At 52.2% G+C, this 24,026-nt stretch overlaps 1 protein-coding gene across 3 annotated transcripts in view; it reads left to right on the top strand.

Annotated features, from left to right (window-relative positions):
- SGSM2 (small G protein signaling modulator 2) overlaps positions 1-24,026 on the top strand; it is a 35,403-nt gene that overhangs the window by 6,272 nt on the left and 5,105 nt on the right. Inside the window, exons 3-17 of one of the 3 annotated variants that reach the window (XM_043583442.1) lie at positions 11,723-11,885; positions 12,157-12,318; positions 12,605-12,672; positions 12,771-12,916; positions 13,255-13,389; positions 13,914-14,038; positions 14,439-14,506; positions 14,714-14,874; positions 15,045-15,171; positions 16,774-16,908; positions 20,514-20,667; positions 21,469-21,533; positions 21,620-21,765; positions 22,252-22,380; positions 22,586-22,768. In XM_043583442.1, coding sequence (XP_043439377.1) covers positions 11,723-11,885; positions 12,157-12,318; positions 12,605-12,672; positions 12,771-12,916; positions 13,255-13,389; positions 13,914-14,038; positions 14,439-14,506; positions 14,714-14,874; positions 15,045-15,171; positions 16,774-16,908; positions 20,514-20,667; positions 21,469-21,533; positions 21,620-21,765; positions 22,252-22,380; positions 22,586-22,768 — 1,967 coding nt within the window. The remainder of the gene's footprint in view (positions 1-11,722; positions 11,886-12,156; positions 12,319-12,604; positions 12,673-12,770; positions 12,917-13,254; positions 13,390-13,913; positions 14,039-14,438; positions 14,507-14,713; positions 14,875-15,044; positions 15,172-16,773; positions 16,909-20,513; positions 20,668-21,468; positions 21,534-21,619; positions 21,766-22,251; positions 22,381-22,585; positions 22,769-24,026) is intronic. The other 2 variants (XM_043583443.1, XM_043583444.1) reach the window with 2 other exon arrangements.

Here is a 24,026-nt window from a genome sequence, read left to right as displayed (position 1 = left end):
GAGGAGCCCCGTTCTGCTGGATCTCAGGAGGTGCTTTAGGTCTGCTAGCATAAACTTAAATAATGTCTACAGTCAGATGGAAAAGGTCCACACAAGAAGCTGTCTGGGTGTGACGCTGCAGGCAGTGGTGGTGGGGACTGGGGTGGACTGAATATTGCTTGCCACTATTCAGCTCCTGCAGGAATGCCAGCCCAGGCTTGCCATGGCCTTTGTTTTTTTCTTAAGAGAAGACAGAAGTCTGGGTTTTTATATGAAATTTCCCAATTTTTATTTTTTTAATGTTTATTTATTTATCTTTGAGAGAAAGAGAAACACAAGTGGGGGTGGTGCAGAGAGAGAGGGAGACACAGGATCCAAAGCAGGCTCCAGACTCTGAGCTGTTACTGCAGAGCCCAATGTGGGGCTTGAATTCACGAAACACGAGATCATGACCTGAGCCAAAGTTGGTTGCCTAACCAAATGAGCTACCCAGGCACCTCTGAAATTCCCCAATTTTTAAAGGCTAATAACTAATTCCCATTAAAAAAATTTTTTTAATGTTTATTTCTTTTTGAGAGACAGAGCATGAGTGGGAGAAGGGCAGAGAGAGAGAGACACACAGACACACACAGAATCCCAAGCAGGCTCTGTCAGCACAGAGCCCAATGCAGGGTTTGAAGCCACGAACTGTGAGATCATGACCTGAGCTGAAGTCAGACATTTAACCGACTGAGCCACCCAGGTGCCCCAACTATTTCCCATTTTTATATACTTTATGTTTATTTATTTATTTTGAGAGAGAGAGAAAGCGCGTGTGAGGGAGGGACAGAAAGAGAGGGACACAGAGAGACTCCCAAGCAGGCTCCACACTGCCAGCATGGAGCCTGATGTGGGGCTTGAACCCACAAACCTTGAGATCATGACCCGAACTGAAGCCAGACGCTTAACCAACTGAGCCACCCAGGTGCCCCAACTAATTCCCATTTTTAAAAAATCTGTGGGCCAAACAAAAGGCATCTCTGAGCCTCTGCCAGTCGGCTGCCCCTGCCTTGGGCTCGGTGCATACACTGAGGAGAATGCTAGCAGTAGGGGCTGTCAAGCTAAGTATAAAGCTGTATAAAGCTAAGTCAAGCCCACAGGGAAAAGGAATCCTTAGGCTTCGTCAAAATTGGTATTCGGTGGTGAGGTAAATCCCAGTTTGGGTTCAAAATAAGATACGTTTAAAGCAGTGATTATCAAACTTTTTTCCTGTCTGCAAGCCGTTTACATGCATCACACAGTAGAATGGTAATCAGGGATTCTTGGGAAGAGGCAGGGAACAATAGGTAAGTATTGATGGAAAACTCCACCCCTCTGGCATTTTGGAGATTCTAATATGTCGGTCTCCTTCACCCCTGGGCAAATGCTCTGAAATGAATTTCTAGTCTAAAGTAGATCCAGTCTTATACTGACTGGGTTGTGCTATTGTCCTGGCCTTGTCCAGAATCCAGCTTTGTTCTGGAAGGAATTGGAGTGCAGGGAAGATGAGGAGAGAGGTGACCAGAGCAGAGGCTGTAGAGGCTGGATCAACCACAGAATGGCCACATTTCCTGGAGTTTGGACAGTACTGGGGCCCTGGGCCCCTCTACTCTGCCCTGGCCCCTCTGTTCTTGGCAGAGGAGGGCAAGGCCTCGGCAAGATGAGCTCCTCTGAGCTTCCTTAGAATAGAGACATTTGAACTGGAAACAGAATCTTCCTGGAGAGCCTTAGAAAGGGAATTGAATAATCCCTGAGTTGAGTCCTGACCCTGGGCAAACCCAGGAAAGTTGCACCAGACCCCTGTTCCTATTATCCACAGGAGGAGGGAGACTCCCAGGACTGGTAAGAAATGTGTCTTGCGTGTGCGCGTGTGTGTGTTGTGGTTGTTCCTAAACCTGTTTGTCCAGAAGCTGGTCAGCCTCCTATAGGTAGAAACTTTGTGAGGAAATCTTGTGTGGAAGCTTTGCTGGCAACCCCTGGTTGGCAGGGAGTGGTTCTCTGTGTGCTGTTCTCCAACCACAGAGCATGGCTGTCAGAGAATCAGGCCTATGTGACTGCCCACTCCCACAGGCAGAGGCTGAGGCTTGGAGAGTAAGCCCAAACCTACCACTGATACCACCTTTTTGTCTTTAAAAAGTCTTGTCAAGTTTGCATTTTGTTCCATGATATGGTCTTTGGAACTTTTATTATTATTATTTTTAAGTTTATTTATTTTGAGAAAGAGAGAGAGCATGCATTGCGAGGGAGTGGACAGAGAGAGAGAATCCCAAGCAGGCTCCGTGTCCATCAGTGAGGAGCCTGACATGGGGCTCGATCCCATGAACCGCGAGATCATGATCTGAGCCAAAATCAAGAGTTAGATGCTAAATCGACTGAGCCACCTAGGCGCCCCTGAAATTTTTATTTAAATGTAAAGACTTTTGAATCAAATTAATTCTCCTTGTTTACCCTGTGGCTTCTTAAACCTCCAGATATAGTCTGATATCTCCTGCCACCCCCTCTCCCCAAGGGCAAGGTGCTTTTAACTTTTGTTTGTGGGAAACTCAAGGTTAAAGTAAACAAACTGTCCCAACTTTAGCCTTTCAACTTTGCATTCAAAATAATAATACACATGCTTTAAGAGAACTCATTCGCTCTCTTCCTGAAGTAATTCAGGCATCGACCCTGGAGCACCAGAGAAGCCACCATTTCTCTGGACCTGCCCTTCCTTCATGTCTGGGTGTGGGTGCCTCCACAGTATTTCTGTGTGCTCTGTTCTGATTGGGTGCTGAGTTTGGATTTTAAAGTTTGGTGGGTAGAGCAGGTTTACAGAGAGGTTCCTGGCACAGCAGGTTCTCAGACTCTCAATGTCTCCTCTCCCCAGAAGGCATTGGGATCAGAGCCCAGGGGGAAGTCAGCCCTGCCCCTCAGTCTCCAGGTTCCTGGCTCTCCCCACACCGGTCTTTAGATCCTCAACCTGAGGGTTGTTGCTTCAGGCTAAAGATGAGCTGTAAATGGGAGACAGGGGTGGGGCCTATGGAGCTGGGAACGGCATCAGGGCTTTATTAACCACCCGCTCCCTGTTGCTAAGCAGCTTTCGTTAGCCTGGAAGGTCGGCTGTGGCTGCGGTGAGCTCCTCTGGGGAATGGCAAGGAGATGCTAATGAGCTGGGTGAGAAACAGGTGCTGTGGAAAGATTGTGTTTCACCTGAGATGTTGCAGCCAGAGATACTTTCAGCACATTCTGAGATTCAGGCTCCAGGCAGTTTTTAGTCTGTCTCTTTTCAGTGAAAGGGATTCCTTTTCTCTTCTTCCCACCCATACTGAATCAACAGCTCACTCTCAGGATATCTGCCTTCTGCCTTCAATCTGGAAACAATCCAGTAGGAAGGAAGGCCCTCTGGGGAAGTGGCTCCTCTCACCCTGTCTTGGAGCAAAGCTGAGGGCGTATGGTGGTGATCAGTAGCTGAGACACTAAGTGTGTGACCATGGCCACAGCAGCCCCAAAGAACTCTGAACCTACCCCGGAAGATTGGTGTAAGGACTAAAGGAGTGACACAGGTAAAGCACACAGCATGGAGCCAGTAGGTGCTCAATAAATGTTGCCATCACCACCACAATGACCCGCAGCAACTTTCTTCTTTGTACTTGAAAGTGATCCTACAGGGAGCAGGGATGGGTTAAATTGGTGAAGGGGATTAAGAGTACGCTTACCATCCTGAGCACTGAGTAATGTTGAATCATTGTGTTGCACACCTGAAACTAGAATACATTACACTTGAATTTTTGTAAAAAAAAAAAGTGATGCCTGTCTCAGTCGGTTAAGCATCCAACCAACTCTTGATCTTTGCTCTGGTTATGATCTCATAGTTTGTGGGTTCGAGCCTCAAGTCTGGCTCTGTCCTGGCAGTGCAGAGCATGCTTGGGATTCTCTCTCTGCTCCTCTCCCATTTGTTCTGTCTCTTTCTCTCTCTCAAAATAAATAAACTTAAAAAAAAAGTGACCCTAAAACCTTCCCCATCGAGTCTCCTAGAACCTTCTCCAGGATTCCATCTGAGAATCCATGATTCTGTGAGGAGTATCTAGATAATTAGAGAAATTTGAACTCTAGGAACTCAATCAGGGAACCTTTATAATATTAGGAAATTTTTATTAATCTTGTAGGTACAATCAAGGTATTATATACATCTTTTTCAAAGAGTCATCTTTTACAGATACCTACTGAAATATTTATAGATAAAAATATATAATATTTAAAATTCACTTCAAAATAATCTGGGGATAAGTGAAAAAGTATTTGGCTGAAACAAGATGGGTCATGACTTGACCATTGTTTGGGTTAGGTGATGGGTACATGGGGTTAATTCTTTCGTCCTCTTTACTTTTGTATATGTTTGGAATTTTCCATAATGATTATTTTTTAATGTTTATTTATTTTTGAGAGAGAGAGAGAGAGCACATGAGCAGGACAGATAGAGGGGGCAGAGGATCCTAAGTGGCTCTGTGCTTACAGCAGAGAGCCTGATGCAGGGCTCGAACTCATGAACCATGAAATCATGACCTGAGCTGTAGTCAGATGCTTAACCCACTAAGCTACCCAGGTGCCCCATAATGATTTTTTTAAAGGAGGAGGGGTGCCTCGGTGGCTCAGTCAGTTGGTTGAGCGTCTGACTCTTGATATCAGCTCAGGTTTTGATCTCAGGGTCGTGAGTTTAAGCCTTGTGTTGGGCTCCATGCTGGGTGTGAAGGGCGTGAAGCCTACTTAAAAAAGAAAAGAAAAGAAAGTTGGAAAAGCAGGGGGAGCAGATGGGAAGAGGAAGAGATAAAGTGAGTATAGACAACTGTCCTGAGAAATTTTACATAAAGGGGACTAGCTAAATGGTTCAATACCTGAATGGGGATATAGGACCAAGGGAGGTGGTATTGGTCGTAGGTGGGGTTTTTTTTTTTTTTTATGTTTATGTACAAATGGGTAGTATCTAATAGGGAAATATTAAAGATACAGGGAAGAGAAGTGATGTTTGTTGGAATGATGTCCTTGAGAGGTAAAAGGGGCTGGAACCCAGTGTGTAGGTGGACAACCCAATGTGTAGGTGGCCTTAGGAACATAGCCAGACCATCTGGAGGGACAGAAGAGAAGGCAGGGGATGGGCATGAGGTGCAGGGAAGAAAGCACCAATGTTCATGATCACCTTCAGTGTACTCGAGAAGAAAGCAAGGAGCCTTTTGCACCTCTGCATAGCCTGTGGCTTGTAGTCACTCAAAACCTACTGAGATGGGACCTGTTCTTTTCCCTAATTGCTGCTGAAGCTCAGAGAGATTTAGTGGTTTGGACCAAGTCAAATAGATAGGGAAAGGAGCCAGAGTTTGAACCCACATGTGTCTTGCTCCAAAGCCTGTGCTGCCCAGGAATGGGTCTATCTGTGTAGCCAACTAGGAGAGGAGCCTTGTGGTGTGAGGTATTGAGGAACAGTTGGCCCTTACGGAGATGTAGCTCACGTCACCAAACAGTGGACTCATGGTGGCCAGAGATACTCCGGGAGACAGTGAACCCCTTGCTGAACTGAGTGAGGCCAACGCTGGCCTGGTCCGTGGGAAGCCATTGTGAGCACTATACACTCAGATTCTGCCCTGCATCTCCATCAGGGCAAAGAAGAAAGGTGTATGTGTTAGGAATTTCATTTCCCTCACCTGCTGCTTTCTGGAATATCAGAGCAGTGCCTTCTCCTCCTAATGAAAGTCTGGAGGGGAGAGTTGCTTTCTTGTTTCAGGGCATTGAACAAGGCTGACTGCCCTCAAAAGCTGAAGCAAACAGTCAGCGTCACTAATGCAGGCTGAGAGAAAATGTACTCTAGTTACCATAGAAATGCTCATTCCAGGTAGAAGCAACTGTTACAAATCCCTGGGTGAAATAGCCAGCCAGAGAAGTGGGAAGGAGAGCGGTGGATGATGCCTTGCCTCTCCTTTTTGCCCTTCCCACTTCATCTCTACATACAATACACTGACTTCTCCCATTAGCAGTTGGAAGAAGTTCCTACTTAAATTTTTTTTTTAATGTTTATTTATTTTTGAGAAAGAGTGAGTGTGAGTGGGGGAGGGGGAGGGACAGAGAGAGAGGGAGACACAGAATCCGAAGCAGGCTCCAGGCTCTGAGCTGTCAGCACAGAGCCCGACGCAGGCTCGAACCCACGGACCGTGAGATCATGACCTGAGCCGAAGTCGGCCGCCCAACAGACTGAGCCACCCAGGCGCCCCTAGAGATTACTTTTAAAAAGTTGTTTTAAATAAAAATAATAAAAAAATAAAAATAAAAATTCTGCTCTAAGTAGTATCCTCAAAACTCCAGGACCCAAAGCAGCCACCTGTCTAGCTGCTCCACCCTGCACTTTCCTCGCTTAGGTTCTCTATGGCAACTACAACCGAACTCCCCCGTTGCACAGATGGCAGACGGCAGAGGTGGGGGAGCAGGAGTTACTTTCCACACCTGCTCCTCCCATTACCATCTCTTCTTGGCTCAGTGCCTTGGGCTTAGCCTTCCTGTTAGGCTGTGCTAACTCTGGATATAGTGTCCCTGTATCTCAGCCAACTGGCCTAGTTCTCTGAAGGCCATTCAGTGGCTCCCCCTATTACCAGGCCTCTGGGCTGCTGAGCACAACTTTCAACATAGGTATGTATGTGATAGCCAGGGTTGCTGCTGAGGCTCCCTAGGCTGGCTGAGGACCCTTCAACAATCACTGCTGTGTGTGCTGCACAGCCATAGTTTTAGTCCATTTTTAAAAATTTTTTTAATGTTTTATTTATTTTCAGTGGGAGATGGAGAGAGAATCTCAAGCAGGCTCTGTGCTGTTAGCACAAAGCCTGATGATGCGGGCTTGAACTCACAAACCATGAGATCGCAACCGGAGCCAAAATCAAGAGTCGGACACTCAACCGACTGAGCCACCTAAGCACCCCAGTTTTAGTCCATTCTTGTGACATCTCAGCTTGTGCTAGCCCACTGAATTGTTTCTCTGGTCCTTGCCCAGCTCAGATCACTTGTGGCTTCCCTAAGCAGAGCCCAGGTATTCCTGTGGGGGTGGGGAACCAAGCCAATTGGGAGGAATGCTGCGGGAACTGGTGAAGGACTGGGTGCCCATGGACAGACCCAGCCTTTCTGAGTTTTGTGAGTTTTGATTCGCATCCAGGCTAGAAAAAGTCTCTAACATCGTCTCATGATAGAATCGTGGTATCTGGGTTGGATGGTCACCTGTTTAATTGTTATTATTCTGAATTGGTAACGTGTTACCTGGTTCAAACATCAAAACTGTACAGGTGCGCCTGGGTGGCTCAGTCAGTTGGGCGTCCGACTTTGGCTTCGGTCATGATCTCATGGTTTGTGAGTTCAAGCCCCACGTCAGGCTCTGTACTGACAGCTCAGAGCCTGGAGGCTGCTTTGGAGTCTGTGTCTCCTTCTCTCTCTGCCCCTCCCCAATTTGTGCTCTGTGTCTCTATGTCTCTCAAAAAATAAATAAATGTAAAAAAAATTTTTTTTTAATCAAAACTGTACCGAAGAGATACAGTGAAAAGTTTACTCCTTTTCCTGCCGCCATTTACCCACTTTCCCCCCACTTACCTGTTCCCACACAGGTAACCACTACCACTTTTGTTTCTTATATATCCTTCCAGAGTTTTTTATCCTAATAAAAGAAATTATATTCTTTGTTTACTGCCCACGTACCCTTTTTGTAATGAAAAGGTATCCAGTCATAGTGTTCTGCATCTTGCTTTAGGAGACTTTTCATTGTTAGCTCCTAGAAAACATCCTCATTCTTTTGCAGAGTTGTTTAATAATCTGTTGTATGAATGCCCCATGTGTACTTAACCTGTCCACATTGATGGACATGAAGATAGTTTCCAGTCTTTTGCTGTTGTAACTTAAGTACTCTTGCAGTTACATCTGTAAGCTAGAGTCTCAGAAGAATGTCAGAGGTTATTTGCAATGGTGATAGACAGTGCCACCCTACCTCCACCGGAGTGGTGCCAGTCAGCTCTCCTCCCAGTACGGTCTGAGAAGATTTAGTAACTTCCTGGGTCCCTGCCATCTCTATCTACCCGTGTCTTCTCTGTTCTAAATTGGACTCCTGGGAATGGTTAAATTGGTATGTAAGGAGTTGTGGGAGGGGCCCTTTAGGATTCTGTTAGCACTTGGGCTCTCCAGCCCATTTAGCCTTTGCTAAGCCCCATAACTTAATAGACTTTATTGGCACATCAGAGGCTGGTGAGGGAAAGTTCCAGGGCTAGTCCGGGCTTGTAATTCCCAGCTTTTCCTTTGGTAGATGGTACCAGACCTTTTGGGAGAGGAAATGTCCACAGCAAAGTTCTTGCAGTTCCCTGGGCCTTCTTGTCAGTCGTATGGGATGACAGAGTAGAGAGGGCACCATGACTCCAAAGTTCCAAGAGCAAGGTGAGGGGTGAGAGGGTTATGCTTGTTGAATCATGTCTGTTTCTCTGTTTCAATTCATTTACCCAAACCTTTCCACCCCAACCAATGACCAAAACCAGTGTTGATTTTTATTAATTAGTACACTGAGCTGGATATTGTCAGGGATATCTCACCCCTCTTCTGGCGGATCCAGAGTGGCTGTGGGTGGTACCAGGACCCAGTGGGACAGGGGCTCCTGAGCCTTCACTTAGGAGGAGGAGAGGTTCAGCTGACTTGGTGCTTGAGCCATGATTGGCATCTCCTGCCACAGGCCTCCACCCTAGGGAATGGTCATGGTGGCAGTCTGGGACAGAAAGCTGAATAAGGAGCTGGAGTTCTGCTTGGTGCTCTGGGCTTTCAGTCAGGAGAGGAGAGACATGGGCCTCTGGCTGGTTTCTGCTGGGAAAGGGTGCTTGACAGTCTGTGAGAGGCCCTCTCTGGAGACTGAGGGCAGCAGGAGAGTTGGACCTTGTGGCTGATGGCTCTGCAACCGAGTTCTGAGTGGTGTTGCACTGTACATTGTGGGGCAGGGAGAGTATTCTTGCATCTCTGAGTTTCGACCAGTGGAACCATCTGTGGTTCAGCGCAACCCAAAAGTCTTAGAGCAGGGATTCTAGAACTTTTGGGGGTCATGTATTCCTTTTAGAAGCTAAAAATCTTGGATCCTTTATCCAGACAAAGAGCACTCACCTAGTCATATTGGAGCACACCAACAATTTTGTATGCAATATTTGGGGGTCTTTGGAAGGCCCAGAAGCCCACCCACAAACCCTCAATTCTCGATCATTGTTAGTGTTACTATCATCATATTACTATCTTGCCTATATGCTGCACACAGTATTTTTCATTGCGCGTGCTGACTTTCTGCGGTGGACAGCCCTGTGGGAATGGGAAAGAACAAGTGTAGTTTGAACAGCCACTGGCCGAGGAGCCCATGGAACTGGATTAGGATATACCTGGCATAGAGGATCATTTACTTTGCTTGGAAAGTAGAGAGTTGAGAGGGATTTCTCCTTCCCCAGACATTGCCTGGCATCTTGCCTGCATTTCACAGAAGGAACGTATGGGCTGTGGGGTGAGCAGGAGGGTACTAGGCGTGATGTTTGGGCTTCTCTACCTGCAGTAATTGCTGAGGAATGCCTCCGCTCACCCCAGAGAGCCCTAATGCCTGTGTTCAGAGGCTGCCTGAGAGGGTGGGTGAAGCCAGGCGGGATGGGAATGCTGCTCCCCGCCATTCCCAGGCTCCCCAGCCTGGCTGCATTTGCTGTCTCCTGGGGAAGGTGGGAAGGCTAATGTCTCATTATGCCAGCAATTAGTCACATCACTGAGGCACATGATTCCTTGCAGGACTGGTGCCACCAGCTGCCACTCTGGCTGTGTTCAGTGCTGCTTCTCTCCAGAGCACTCTGAATGGGGCATACAATCCCGGGAAACGGTCACCACTTTCCTACAGGCGCTGCAGCCCCAGGACCAAGAGACTGGGACTCACTCACCTGTGTACCACAGGGCCACACAGGACCTCCAGAGACCAAGGGGACAGCCATGGAGTAGAGTATGTGGACACTTAAGCAGAGATTCCCTCACATGCCCCATACAAGTAAATATGTAGATACGTCTGCATACACATGTGCACATACGTGTATGAACGTGCTGTGAAGGAAAGGCTGTGCCTTGTAAAATAAAGTCTTCTGAGGCCCAACCAGGGAAGAGCCCAGAAGGAAACAAGTAGGAGGAGGGTCCTGCTTTGTTTCCCCTCCCTTGGGGTGTTCTCACTGGGTCTGGCCTGCAGGTTGGTCCCAGGGACTCTCTCCAACTTCTTGACTTCAGTACAGGAGCAGGCCAGATAAAGCCCTTATAGCACAGCAGTGACTGCCTTCCAGTTACTAAAAATGAAGACGAAAACCAGGTGAGAGCCCAGGGTCACTGGTCGTTTCCTAAGCTCAGGCTTCATATTCTAACAGCACTAGTCACAGTCGACTTGAGGGGCCTCAGTTCCCCTGTTCCTGAGAGAATAGCATCTCCACCCACCTCTGGACAGCCTGCGGCCCTCTCTCTAATGTGCCCTCTCCCCTTCCTGCCAGGGAGAGGTCTTGTAAAAACCCAGCCCTTGCAGCTTAACTGTGGAATAGGATCTTGCCAAAAAGGGCTGAGGGCTCAGGCACCGGCAAAGACCGAGTGCCTCCCGTGTGCCAGACTCGTGCGAGGGCTTTATGCCCTTCATCTCATGTAACGTTTCACGCCAATCCTAAGTAGCCCCATTTCACAGATGACAGTGGGCTCAGAGCATTATCACCCACGTTTCCCAGGGGTAGCGAGTGGCCATGCTAAGCTCCAGACCCTGTTCTGACTCCCCTCTCCAGCACAGCACTTGTCAATCCATGCAGAAAGAGCACCTGTGACATGAGGGGAGCCCTCCTCACATCTGTGGCACCCCCAACATACCTGGAGAAGGTGAAAGGGTCTGGGCTAGGATTTGGGGTCCTGGGTCATGGTCCTGGCTCTGCCACTGTGTGACTACAGTCAAATCCCTTCCCCTTTCTAGGGCTTTCCCTCCTTGATAATGGCCAAGCACCACCCCCTCACATACTAATATTTGTAGGCTCTATATATACCAGGGCAACTCCCCACCCTTTCCCACCAAGCCCTTCCTACAGGATACAGATGGAGAGAATAAAACTAGCCCCTAAAAACATGAATGAGTGAAGGGAAATCCTCCCAGCATGGGAAATAGAAACCTCTCACTCTTGGCTGCAGGGCTCATCAATAATTCAGGGGCTGATGTTGGGTCTGATCTCTGCAGTGGCCTCATCAATATTTCAGCTCCTTCCCAGAGCTCTGTTCCTTAGCAACCACATCATCCATGCTTTCCAGGAGGGCTGCTGGGCTTTGTGCTCCCTGCAGCCCCTGTTGTATAGGTGCAGTCCGTGCTTGCCCTCGTGGGCAGGTGAGGAGCCACTGGGACTGGCAGCTTTGGGCCTCATAGTCCCAGGGGTGATGCTGCATACAGGAGGCATGGACAGGCAGAGGGACAGGGAGAGGGACGGTATGGCATGTCAGCCCCTGCAGGTCCACCCTGGCCAGGGGCAGAGAGACTGGGAGGGGAATTTTGGAAGGCGGTCAGGGTATGTCTCCATGGCTTGCCTCAGACTGAAACCCCTTCCCCTCATCCCTGCATGGGTCAGAGCCCGCCCTTGCCCCTCTGCTCTCCATCGGTATGAGGAAAAGGAGTGTTTCTCCCTTTCCCCCTCTCACCTGGGCTCAGGTGCTCGTTCCCTTTGTGGCTCAGGTGCAGTGGAGGCTTGCCTGCTACATCAGCTGAGACGCCGTGCTGCCGGCTTCCTGCGCAGTGACAAGATGGCAGCCCTGTTCACCAAGGTGGGGAAGACATGCCCAGTGGCTGGGGAGATTTGCCACAAGGTACAGGAGCTACAGCAACAAGTAGAGGGCAGGTGAGCCCCAGGCCAGCTCCTCCCATCCCTCTCTTCTGCTTTTTGCACTTGGCATTTGCTACTTCCCGGGTTGGCTTCCTGGGCTCATCTCTTGCCGGACCCCTTGGGTGAAAGACCAGCCTAAGGGTGGGGGTTGGCTCCTTTTAGACACAATGCCCTGTCCCCCACTTCAACCCCTCATTTTAGTCCTCTGGGTTCTTGTGGCACCAAACTCTGCTCCCAATGCCACCAGTCCAGGGCCTACCCCCAAGCCCTCACACTTTCTTTGCAGGAAACCCTCAGCGGGCAACCAGGATGCCCTGCGGAGACAGGGCTCTGCCAGCGGGAAGGCCCCGGCTCTCAGCCTACAGGCCTTAAAACACATATGGGTACGCACAGCGCTCATCGAGAAAGTGTTGGACAGGGTCATGCAGTACCTCGTGGAAAACTGCAGGTGACTGCCCCATCCCCCAGGCAGCCCCTCCTTGGGGCCCACCTCCTGAGCAGCCCTGCACCCCTACGCCTTAGCAGGCTTGATTGTTCACAATAGTCTATAGACTTGCCCCGTCTTCCCCTCTAGCACCCCAAAGGGTGCTACACCAGGCACCCCACAAAGAGCTCAGTCCTTATGTACTCACTTCTTAGTGATTCACATGAATGTGGTCTTTGTGGAGATGTCCCTGCTTGGTAAGCTTGACTGCCCTGGAATGAGTCCTGCTGTCTGTCTCTCCCCCTGGCAGCAAGTACTACGAGAAGGAAGCGTTACTGGCAGATCCTGTATTTGGCCCCATCTTGGCCTCTCTTCTAGGTGAGCCTAAGAGCAGAGAGGCTGGTGCTGGGCTAGTGGGGGCTGAGGGACAGGTGCTAAAGGGGCACCGTGTGAGCTGACTGTCCCTGTCTTCACAGTGGGACCTTGTGCCTTGGAGTACACCAAGCTCAAGACTGCTGATCACTACTGGACTGACCCCTCTGCTGATGAGCTAGTCCAGAGGCACCGTATCCGGGGTCCCCCTAATCGCCAGGACTCCCCTGCAAAGCGCCCAGCCCTAGGAGTAGGTATCCCTCTCCCCACCCCTCATACTTATCCAGGCTATGCCCATGAGCCTGTATGGAAGGGCAGTTTGGCCTCCATATTCTTTGCAGACGCAATCTGGGCCTTGGAGATGCACCAAGGTAGTGGTTACCTCAGGAGAGCCTTTTATCCACACTGGCACTTAACATATAAATGCCAGGAGCACACCAATGGTCCATGGCTGGAGAGAAGAGGGCGGCCAAGAGCAGACCCAGGACAGAGTGGACCCCTGGGTCAGCTAGAGGGTCTGTGTGGAATCTTAACATTCCCTGAGGCTGATTCCCAGGGCTGGGGGCTGAGCCGTGCCTTTCTGCACAGATTCGGAAGCGGCACTCAAGTGGCAATGCATCAGAGGACAGGCTAGCTGCCTGTGCCCGCGAGTATGTGGAGTCCCTGCACCAGAATTCAAGAACACGGTTGCTCTACGGCAAGAACAACGTGCTAGTGCAGCCAGTAAGAAAACTTTAATGCCCACCCCTCCTTTCCCTCTCCTGAAGGCCCCAGGATTGGAACCTTCCAGTCACGTTTGTCCCGTTCTTCAGGGGTTTCACTAGCGAGAAGGGGGAGAAAGGGCCCTGCCCCCCACTTCACAGTTTCACAAGCCTTGTGCCCAGCCTTGAGTTGGCAGGAGGCAGGAATGTCATCTGCCCTGGATAACTGAGAACCAGGCTATCCAAAAGTGGGAATGGCAGCCAGAAGACAGGACGAACAGGATGGCTGGCCCAGGATGTACCTGGCATCCAGGAGACTAACAAGACAGAACCAGTAGCAGCACCAGGCCAGCCAGGGAGAGGAGGTGCCCACATCTACATGTCACTTGTGTTCTCCCCTACTTCCTCCTGGCCTCCATTCCAGGATCCTGTGACTATGCTAGATCAGCCTTCCCAGCTCCCGCCTGGAGCTTATTTCCCATAGGCCTCCCCTGGGAGCCTTGACCCCTTATCACCTCTCCCTTCTGCTGTGTCTCCTCCCCCTAGAAGGAGGACATGGAGGCTGTCCCTGGCTACCTCTCCCTGCACCAGTCCGCAGAGAGCCTAACTCTGAAATGGACCCCCAACCAACTCATGAACGGGACTCTGGGGGACTCCGAGCTGGAGAAAAGGTGGGGGCTCTGGGACTCCCTCCCAGAAGCCAGGGAAGGGTTGGGGGGGGCCTGACTGGGGGGAAAGGTGGGTGGACATACTCAGCTTACTCTGGGAGGCAGGTCTCACTCCTTATCCTGATGCCAAGAACTGCAGGAATAGGCTGCCTGGAGAGAGCTCTCTAAGATCAAGCCAGGCCTGGCATGAAGAGGTTTGCCTGAGCCAAGCTCTAGGCAGCTGAGACTGCCGGGCTCTGTGCCATGACAGCACGGGGCCCAGAGGGACATGGCTGGCTGAGGTCACTTCTCGGCTATGGTCCTCCTGTCTTCAGGGTAGTTTCACAGGTATTGGTGGTGGGAGATGAAAAAAGCAGGATGACGGGTCTTGGGACACAGTGACACCAATCTGGTTCATTTCCAGCGTTTACTGGGACTATGCCCTGGTTGTGCCCTTCAGTCAGATTGTCTGCATCCACTGCCACCAGCAAAGTGAGCCTCCCTTGTCCTGGGTACAGGGTTGAGGGGAAAGAGACTGCCTTCTCCCAGCCACATGCTGTGCATGGCCCATTGGATATCCTATCCTCCTCCTGTCATCCCTGTGCTTCACCTAACCGGGAGGCCTGGCTGACTGGGCTGTGGTGATGGCCAAGAGGTCTCAGGGAGGCCCAGCCTCACTCGCCCACGTACACCCCACAGAGAGCGGCGGCACACTCGTGCTGGTGAGCCAGGATGGCATCCAGAGGCCGCCACTGCACTTCCCACAGGGAGGACACCTGCTGTCCTTTCTGTCCTGCCTGGAGAATGGACTTCTGCCCCGAGGACAGCTGGAGCCCCCGCTCTGGACCCAGCAGGGGAAGGTACCTCAGGGCTTGGAACACTCTGGAGTAAAGGGATATGTGAGGGGGGTTCTCTGCTCACCTTCCTTCCTTTCTCCAGGAAAGCCTCTCCAATTTAGAGGCTGCCTTGGGTGGGACCTTGGATCAGACTCTGCTCTGCACAGGCTGACCACCCACCCTTCCCTCCGCAGGGGAAAGTGTTCCCCAAGCTACGGAAACGCAGCAGCCTGCGGACTGTGGATGTGGAGGAGATGGGCACCGGGAGGGCCACAGACTACGTGTTCCGGATCATTTACCCCGGCCACAGGCACGAGCACAGTGAGTATCCCAGGCCTCATCGTGGAGGAAGGGAGAAAGATGCTCAGGGAGGTAGGGGAGTACAGTGAGACCCAGGAGGGGCTACAGGCAGGGTCCACTCACTGACCAGGCCAGGTTGAGAGGAGGGGTTCATTACTCAGCCTCTCCCCAGACCATCCCTTGCACATCATCCCTCTGAGAAGCTGCCTGTCTCTTGCCCTAGCTGTCTTCCTCCGCCTCGTTACCCCAAGATTCTTGGCTCAGCCGATATTGTGCAGTATCCTCTTAGCCTTTCCTTCCCTGCCCCAAGGAAAAAAAAATGTGGTGAGACCAGAAATAGAAGATGGAGAACTCTACATTCCTCCTTGGCCCACAACCTGACCTCCACAAGGCAGCCTGGGTGCAGAATCAGTGCTTCTTTATGGACGGTGCAAATTGTTCACTGACTCCTCCAGAGCCAGAGCCCTTCTCAAACTAGCTACTGATGAGAAGAGCTTTAACTGGAGTAGGGATGCATCTGAAGAAGGTGAAACTTGGAGCTGCCTGGGGGACCGTGGGGACTTGGGGGCTGAAAAGGTGGCTTGGTGCTCATGGGTCCTGCCCTGCCTGCACACCTTTGGGCCCATGGGGCCTGTGCATAGGTATCTGGTGACACCAGAGTTTCTTTTCTGGTCTGAGTCCTGGTACGCCCTATAGGCCAGACTCACCAATCGTGGGGATAAGGTCAGAGAATTTACCAGTGTGGAGCATTTACTGCCAGCTGGACCACCTGCTCCCTAAATTTCCCAACTTGTGCCAATAAGTTGTGAGCAAGTTGTTTCTGTATTAGTGGAGAGATTACCCAGACTGCTAACACACAGCCATGGCACAACCAACCCCAACAGGCTTGAAGGGTATAAGACAGGGGGATTCCCCTTCCAGAGGTACCTAACTAGGAGTCATGTCTTGTGTCAGAATGTGTTTGCAAACCTGGCATTTAATCTTGGGCTGTTGCTCGGCTTAGATTACTTAGTCTCCGCTTCCCCTCTTTAAGCCTTGGCATTTCCCAATTCTGGTCACTTTGCTTCAAGGACTGCTTCCCCAAAGGGCAAGCCAGGGCCCCAGGAGCTGAAACCCAGCCGAGTGACTCAGGCTCCTCAAGAGCAGCTCAGGGCAAACCTTGGAGAAGTTTGGATTTACAGTCTGAAGAGGGGGTTTGGGTAATCTTCAAATTTGGTCTAGCCTGACCGTGATGCGAGCTAAAGAATGATCAGGATCCATCTGCCGACAGTCGTACCCAGCCTTGGCCAGGGCTGGGGAGCTCCTGAGCCGCCTGCCTGTCCCACCTGGTCCCTGTCTTTCACTACCCTTGCTCCCCCATCAGTTCTGTCTTCTGTTCTTCCTAGAGCCTAGAGAGGGTCTCCAGTGGAGCTCTGGAGCTGCCGCTTTCCCTCACTTTCTTCCATACTATCCCCAATAAGTTTTATGGTCCAGAGAGCTTTCCATCCCACATCCCCTTCTCCGTGCCAGGCAGGTTCCAGGTGACCCAGACTCTGCTCCCTCCCCATAAGGAGGGAGTCTGGTCCCTCCTGCCTGGACCAGGGTCCTCATGCCTCTGCCTCTCTCGCTGTTCTCTTTGAGCAGTCACTATTAACTACCACCACCTAGCGGCCAGCCGCGCGGCCTCGGTGGACGATGATGAGGAAGAGGAGGATAAACTGCACGCGATGCTCTCAATGATCTGCTCGCGGAACCTCACAGCTCCCAATCCGATGAAAGGTTTTTATCCCTGCCCCTCTCCTGCCCTGCCCCGCCCCACCCCCTGGCCCACCTGCCACCCACCGCAGGGGCTCGGACGGCAGTGTTGGCATTATGGGACTGGTACCCAGGGCAGTCCCCCATCAGGAGGCAGGTCAGGGAGGGTGGAAAGAGGTGCCGTTAAAAAGAGGGGATGGTACAAAGAGCAGGTGGCTCTGGGCTCCCCACTTGGTGTAGTGTAGACGATCCTCCCATGCCTGAGAGGGAGGATCGTCTGCTAGGAAGGTCTGACTATTGGGAGCCCTGAATGGCTCTCCGAGCACTGTTCCCACTCCAGGGGGTCATGCTGGCAAACCTGAGGCAGTGTCTCTTTGTGCCCTGCTGGCAGGGAAGGCTGGACCCTCGGCCCTGGACCTCTGGTCCCTGACTTGACAGAAACAGGATAGGGGCACCAGGCCCCTTCTTGAGGGGGGGGCGGAGGTGGAGGCTGGATAGCTCACACAAATGAGTGCTGTGGCTCAGGTTGAGGTGCTGGAGCCACCATGGGAAGGGACCTAGGGGTGGGTTTACCCAGCAGGGCTGAGGGCTCCGGCAGGTACTGCCTGGTGCTTCAGCATGAAATCTGGAAATAAATGTGCCAGGGATATAAGATAGGTGTTTCCTGCCTTCACAGAGCCCGGAATCCACAGGTACAGAGGTCCCTTCATTGTAAATGACACAGCACAGTGCCCATGGCCCCTCAGCATTTGTTCCTCTGTGTACCACCCATCTTTCTTAGCACAGAGCTAGGCTGGTAGAGAGGGAATCCTGCTCTTTTTTTAGAAAGTGACTGGCCAGGGGACCTGAGAAGGCTGGGCCGGGATGCTCAAGGGAAAATTGGTTATGAAGGGCCAGCTCTCTCGGAGTTTAGGGGAACTTCCCCGTCCCCACCCATTCCCATGCCACAGAATTTATTTCTTCTCCCATTTCCCTTCCCTACAGAATGTATCTAAGAAGATGTGACACCCCAGCCACCAAGGCAGCCATGGGTCTCCCCTCTTCCTGGGAAACCAAGTCCATGGCCTAGCACACGTTTAGCACACCCTTAGCACAGCCCTACCAGCTGCCCCCTACCCACCACATGCCTGCCCTTGCACCTCCCTGCCAGCCCTCCTGGTAGGACCCACAGACCAGCCCAGGCAGGAGTGCAGGGGAGCCAGACAGACTGCCATCTGGCCCCTTGCAAACCTGGGCTTGGGGCTGATGCTTATTTATGGGATAATGGACTTTGAGCAGTTTGGGAAGGCTGAGCCAAGAAGGACAGGGATCCCCAGGAACTGATATCAGGCTTAGGCTGGGGGTCCCAGCAGAGGCCCTGTCCTGGCAGACTTGGTACCAGGAAGCCTGTCCCCGACTAGTCTTAGGGCCTCCAGGGTTAGAGAAGCCTCCATGTACATGGGGACCCAAGGGGGCTTGTCAGGGCTTCCTCTTGGGGAACTCAGGAGCCAGACCAACCCAGTAGGCAGCTCCTGGGCCCCAGTACTTGGGAAAGGGGAGGAGGCATGAGAGGAGAATTGGCAGGTGGTTGGGGATTTGACGTGGGAGCCCCCACCTCCACCCCAGTCCATAATGACAACACTGTTGAGTCCGTTCTACTAGCCGTTGCTTCTCAGGCCTGCGACATGCTTGACTTGTGCATGTGATTCAAGTGGCGGGTGTCCAGACTCTCCTCCCTCTCCCCCACCTCTCCTCCTTTTCCTGCTGCCTCCCCACAGAGCAGAGATGCTGTTCACTCTAATTCTGCTCCAGGCCAGGCACCTTTCACTCGGAGTCTTAGGGGCTGTGGGGTTCAACCACCCTGATTGTTTTTGCTTCAAACTTTCCTCATGCTCAGAGGAGAGAGTCAGAGTCAAAGCTGGCCCAGCAGACCCCTCCCCCCACCCAATGTCCAGCCTGCTGCCCCTCACCCAGTCACTCCAGAGCTCCAGCTGTCTGCACTGGGTTAATTCAGAGATGTGGTGTTCAATGCTGGCTGGTTCAGCTCCTTCCTGGAGAATTAAGGTGAAGAGCATTGACCCAGGAGTCTTGCCTTGGTTGGGCCCTACTTTCTGGGCATGAGCTTGTTTCCCTGTGTGCCCCCCCCCTTCATCCTCTGCACCTGTGGCGCCCCCACCTTCCCGCCTGTTGCCTGCTGCCTGCCTGGCTGGGCCCGCTCCTGCCCCCTTCCCACGATCGGCCTCTCTCCTGCCTGCTGCAGGGGCATGAGCTGGGCTCCTGCCCCACCCCACCTGCATTTATCCCCTCCCTCTTCCCACTTTTGGGCATGGCTTGCAACTCCTCACTCCCAGAGCCGCAGCCCCTCTACACCAAATATGTTCCCTTAATTTGCCTCCTGGTGGAGCTGAAGGGCCAAATATCTACAAAAATCCCAGCTGTGGGTCTGGGAAGAGAGCCTCAGGCCAAGACAGGGCATCCTTTGAGGGGAGTGGAGAGGGCTCAGCTCAGCCCTCCCCACCAAGGCACACCCAGAGCTGGAGTCTGGCTCCTGCAAAAACCAGTCCTAGGTCTGCTCCAGACTCCTGGCAGGGCCAGGGCCCAGGCTGTGATTCGTAGGAAAAAAAGCTACTTGAAAAGTCTCTTCACGTGTCTCTCTTTCCTCCTCTTCCCTCTTCTGTGCTCTCCCTCTCCCTCCTGGCGTCATCTCCTGGTCCTTACACTTTCGGCCCTCACTTTGCTTCATCTTTGTGACTCACTGGACCTGCCAGAGACCCCCTATGAGCGGTATTCTGCCCCACTCAGGCCCTGGGAGCTCTGAAGGGTCTTGAGTTCTGATTCAGACCGGCTGAGCTGGCCCAATCTGCTGGCGGTGTAGATGCGTCCAAGGAACCATCTTCTGAGGCTGCACCTGGCACATTCTTCTGGACAGTGGAACTGTGTGCCCAGCCACCACCTCCTCAGTGGCCTGGCAGCCCCAGGAATTTTGCTCTTCCTGCCGGCTCACCTGTGTATTTGGAGGAGGCCACCATGCTAAATTCAGGCAAGGCGAGGATGGAGAACTCAGGACGAACCCATGTGAGCTGGCAGTGGGGGCACCTGGCCTGGAGGGGAGCACTGCTCCTCCTTAACCACAAGATCTAGAACCCTCGGAGGGGTGAGGTCTGGGGACCAGGACAAGTGGCTCCGGGATCCTTAGGAGCTTTGATCAGGGGAGACTCCAGGTGTGGAGAGGTTCAAAGTATGCAGGATTGCAGGCACCTTCCTGCGCATCTCAGAGTTTGTCCAAGAGAACCAGGCTGAATCCTCAAAAGCCAAGCCAGCTAGCTGTGTTTTAGAGCGCTTAGGCTTTCATTCCTTCTCTTTTTTCTTCTCCCTCTAGAAAAGCAAGCGTTCGTTCCGTTGCTGCTAGCAAGTTGGAGAGAACAGACACACTTACCCACATGCAGAAAGACTAGGTGGAGGGTGGGAAATGTCAGGCACTCTCCACCATTTCCATCTCTGGGCTCCGCACCAGGCAGGCACCACCCTATGGATTTGCTACCAACGGGTGATTCCGTGCTGCAGCTCTGGGCACAGAGGTGGGCGTGCTTCAGGGTGCTTGGGGGACGAGGCCTGCCAGGCCCTGACCAGGGCCCCCTTCCTGTCCTCAGATGCTGGTGACATGATTGAAATGCAGGGCTTTGGGCCCGGCCTGCCAACCTGGCACCTGGAGGCCCTGTGCCGCCAGGGCCCCTCCTGCCTCTCCTGCTCCACCAGCAGCTCCCCATATGCAGCCCCCAGCCATTGCAGCCGTGTCCCCGACCGGTGAGTGGGCAGGGCCCAGAACACCAGCTCCCTGTGGGTGTGTCTGTGTGTGGGCATTCTGCCCTTCAGGGCTATGTCACTTGTCTGACAGGGTGGCCTCAAGTTGGACAGACCTGGGTTCGAATTTCACTTCTGCTACCTATGTGACTTTGGCAAGTTTTTGAGTCTCTGTGGGCCTCTACGTTTCTGAGCCTCTGTTTCCTCATCTGTAAAATGGGAATAATACCACCTGGTTCGTAAGGTACCTGTAAGGATGAAATGAGGTGTATGACTCATACGAGTGCCCAGAGCTGTGCCTGGCACCATGGTAGGTATGCAGTACTTGCGAGCTCCCTTTCCTAATGTGGATGCAGATTCTGCCATCAGGCTGTACATCTGAGGACACACCAGATATCTGGGCATCTGCCAGGTGCCAGGAATGGTGCGTGAATGGCATTTGTGTGCGGGTCACATTGCCAGCACTTGATGCTTTTGCAAGGTGCTCTCTTTTACCTGTTACTCCTAATGACCTGAGGTGGTTCTCTCCATTTTCACATGAGGAAACCCAGATTCACTAACATGAAGTGAAGTTAGTTGCTCAAGGTCCCTTGGGTGGTTGGGGCCAGGCTGGGTCCCCAGCAGCACCACCTAGGGTGGCTGCCAGACACAGGGAACCCACAGACGTGTCGCTGGGCTGTGGATCCTGCTCCTCGTACCACCCGAGCACCTTACCTGTCCCCCACACAGGATGTCCTTCTCTCTCAACCTCCCCCAACCAGAGGGGCCGTAGCCCCTCCTCTCTGAACCAGGTTATTTCCACAGGTTGCCCCTCAGGCTGCTGTGTGAGAGCATGAAGAGGCAGATCGTGTCCCGGGCCTTCTACGGCTGTGAGTGCAGGGTGAGGTGGGGTCGTGAGGGGTGGGGGCTGTGGGAGGCACCACTTGACGGTGTTCTGGCTCCCCTGCCCCCGCAGGGCTGGCTTACTGCCGCCACCTGTCCACGGTGAGGACCCATCTGTCAGCGCTCGTGCGTCACAGCATCATCCCGCCTGCCCGGCCCCCAGGAGCCTCCGGGGGCCTCACCAAGGACGTGTGGAGCAAGTATCAGAAGGATGAAAAGGTGCACACTCTGGGATGCCAGGGCTAGGGGCCGGGGTGGGGTGGCGAGGAGCAGTGAGTGCAGAGCAGCCTGCTCTGGGAGCAGCTTGCATAGACCAGATGGGCATTCAGGTAAAATGTAGTAGGGCCAGGACCAATGGCCTTGGAGTGGCCCAGGTCAGACAGCTGGGTCTGTGGGTCTCCATAGGAAGGGGACTGGACTGGTTCTTGTCTGCTTCCACATTATTCTGAAATCTTGGGCAAATCTCTGCCTCTCTGCTCTGTTGCCTATCCTGGAAGGAAGAGAGGTTGAACTGGATCTCATCCAGCTGTAGTCTGGGGCAGGGAGGATGTGACCCTCCCAAAGCAGAGTCTGTCTGGGCTTCAGCAGAGTGACTGAATCACTGCCCCGGCCCTGGCTCTCCATGGGATGGATGGAGATAGGGCCACCCAGCCGGGCCGCAGTTACCATGGGGGCTATATGACCTTTACTTCCTGGGTCCCACAGAACTACAAGGAGTTGGAGCTGCTACGGCAAGTTTACTATGGAGGTGTGCAGCACGAGATCCGTAAGGATGTCTGGCCCTTTCTGCTTGGCCACTACAAGTTTGGCATGAGCAAGAAGGAGATGGAGCAGGTAAGGGGACCCCCCCCCCTCCCGTGGGGATAGGGAGATGAGCTGAGCCAGGGGACCCCAGGGAGGGACCCCTGAAGCCTTGGCCCCTTCCCAGACAGAAAGGAACATGGCACAGGAAGATGTTAGCAGAGAGCAGCCCCACAGTCTTCACCCCTGCTGTCCCAGGACACCCCTCCCTCCATGGTCACGGTATGCTCTGAGACAGGTGGACTCAGCAGTGGCAGCAAGGTACAAGCGGGTGCTGGCAGAGTGGAAGGCCTGCGAGGTGGCAGTGAGGCAGCGGGAGAGGGACGCGCAGCCAGCCACACTCACCAAGTTCTCCTCGGGCAGCAGCATCGACAGCCATGTGCAGCGCCTCATCCACCGAGATTCCACCATCAGCAATGACGTGAGCCTGACGGGACCCGGGGAAGCCAGGGGCAGGGGCCACCGGCGTTTTATAGGAGTAACATGGAGTCCTGAGCACCAGCCCGACCTCTAGTAGTCACTGGCACCGGTGCCCTGGGAGAATGGCTTAATGTGTCTGTGTCTCATTTTCTTCTACTGAAAAACCGGATGACTGTCCCCCTGCTGCCCATTTCTCTGAGTGTTGCAGGAATAAAATGAGATAGTGCACTATGTTCTGTTTTAATGGACAAGAAGGGAAAGAAGGGTATATCAGGATTTAGGGAAGCCCTCCATCCTTGTAGAGACATCTCAAGGCTAGGGACAGGCAGCCCGGGTTCGAGTCCCAGGTCCGCTGCCAACAAGCTGAGTAACTTCTTTTCTTTGGGCCTTGGTGTCCCCTGTCACCTCTGACTGTGGAGGTTTCACCAAGAGCTACTGGTCAGAGACGAGAACAGCTCTCAGGTCCCATTGGTGTCTGGAGATCTCCCTCCCTCTGTGGTGTTTTCCATCCCCTAGTGGAATTAACCAGGCAAAGCTAGTTCAGAGCCTATGTAGTTCTTCTGGCATCACCCCTGCCTTTAGATGAACAGCAGGTGACAAACCGTGGCTTGCTGGCTGAAACAGAAATGATGATAAGTTTCCGTTTTAGGGATATCCTTTTATTAACTTACATGTTTGTTTGTTTTTTTCTCTAAAATTGTCTCTCTTGATAACATACATTCTTGTCACTTTACTAAATGCTTACTAGCGTTAACAGAAAACTGAAGCTGGAGAAATATAACTTTGTACTCCTTTCCATGTGCTTTGTTCTTACTCCCCTATTCATGAGCATATTCTCTTTCTCTCTGGCTTTGGGTTTTGTACAGTCCTGAGTCTGAACCAGTGCCCCAGATGCTTAGCACATGAACAGCAGTAGCTTTCCTTTGCTGGCACTAATTTGAGGCTCTGTGTCGCCTTAGAATCATGGCCTTGCCTGATTCTAACCCAACACTTCATGCTTCTTGCCAAAGTGAAAACTCCTTTTAGTATCCCTTTCCCTACATAGCCCAAATAGAAAAAGAAAATCTGTATATGTCTCTTTGATTCTCTCTGGGACTTGTCCACAGAGGTGGACTGTTTCTAATCAGCAGAACAGGTTACCTTGCCATTTGTCCCCTCCCGAGCGTGTGTGTGAAACTAACATAACTGATTAGGCACTTGCTAGAGAAGTTTCCTGTCTTGTTCTGCCAGTCAGTGGAAAATAAGGGAGAACTTGTTTT

The sequence above is a fragment of the Prionailurus bengalensis genome, chromosome E1 (assembly GCF_016509475.1).
Source record: "Prionailurus bengalensis isolate Pbe53 chromosome E1, Fcat_Pben_1.1_paternal_pri, whole genome shotgun sequence".
In the NCBI taxonomy this organism is placed as follows: Eukaryota; Metazoa; Chordata; class Mammalia; order Carnivora; family Felidae; genus Prionailurus; species Prionailurus bengalensis.
Note: the sequence above shows the minus strand (reverse complement) of the source record. Positions and strands in the feature narration are given on the sequence as shown.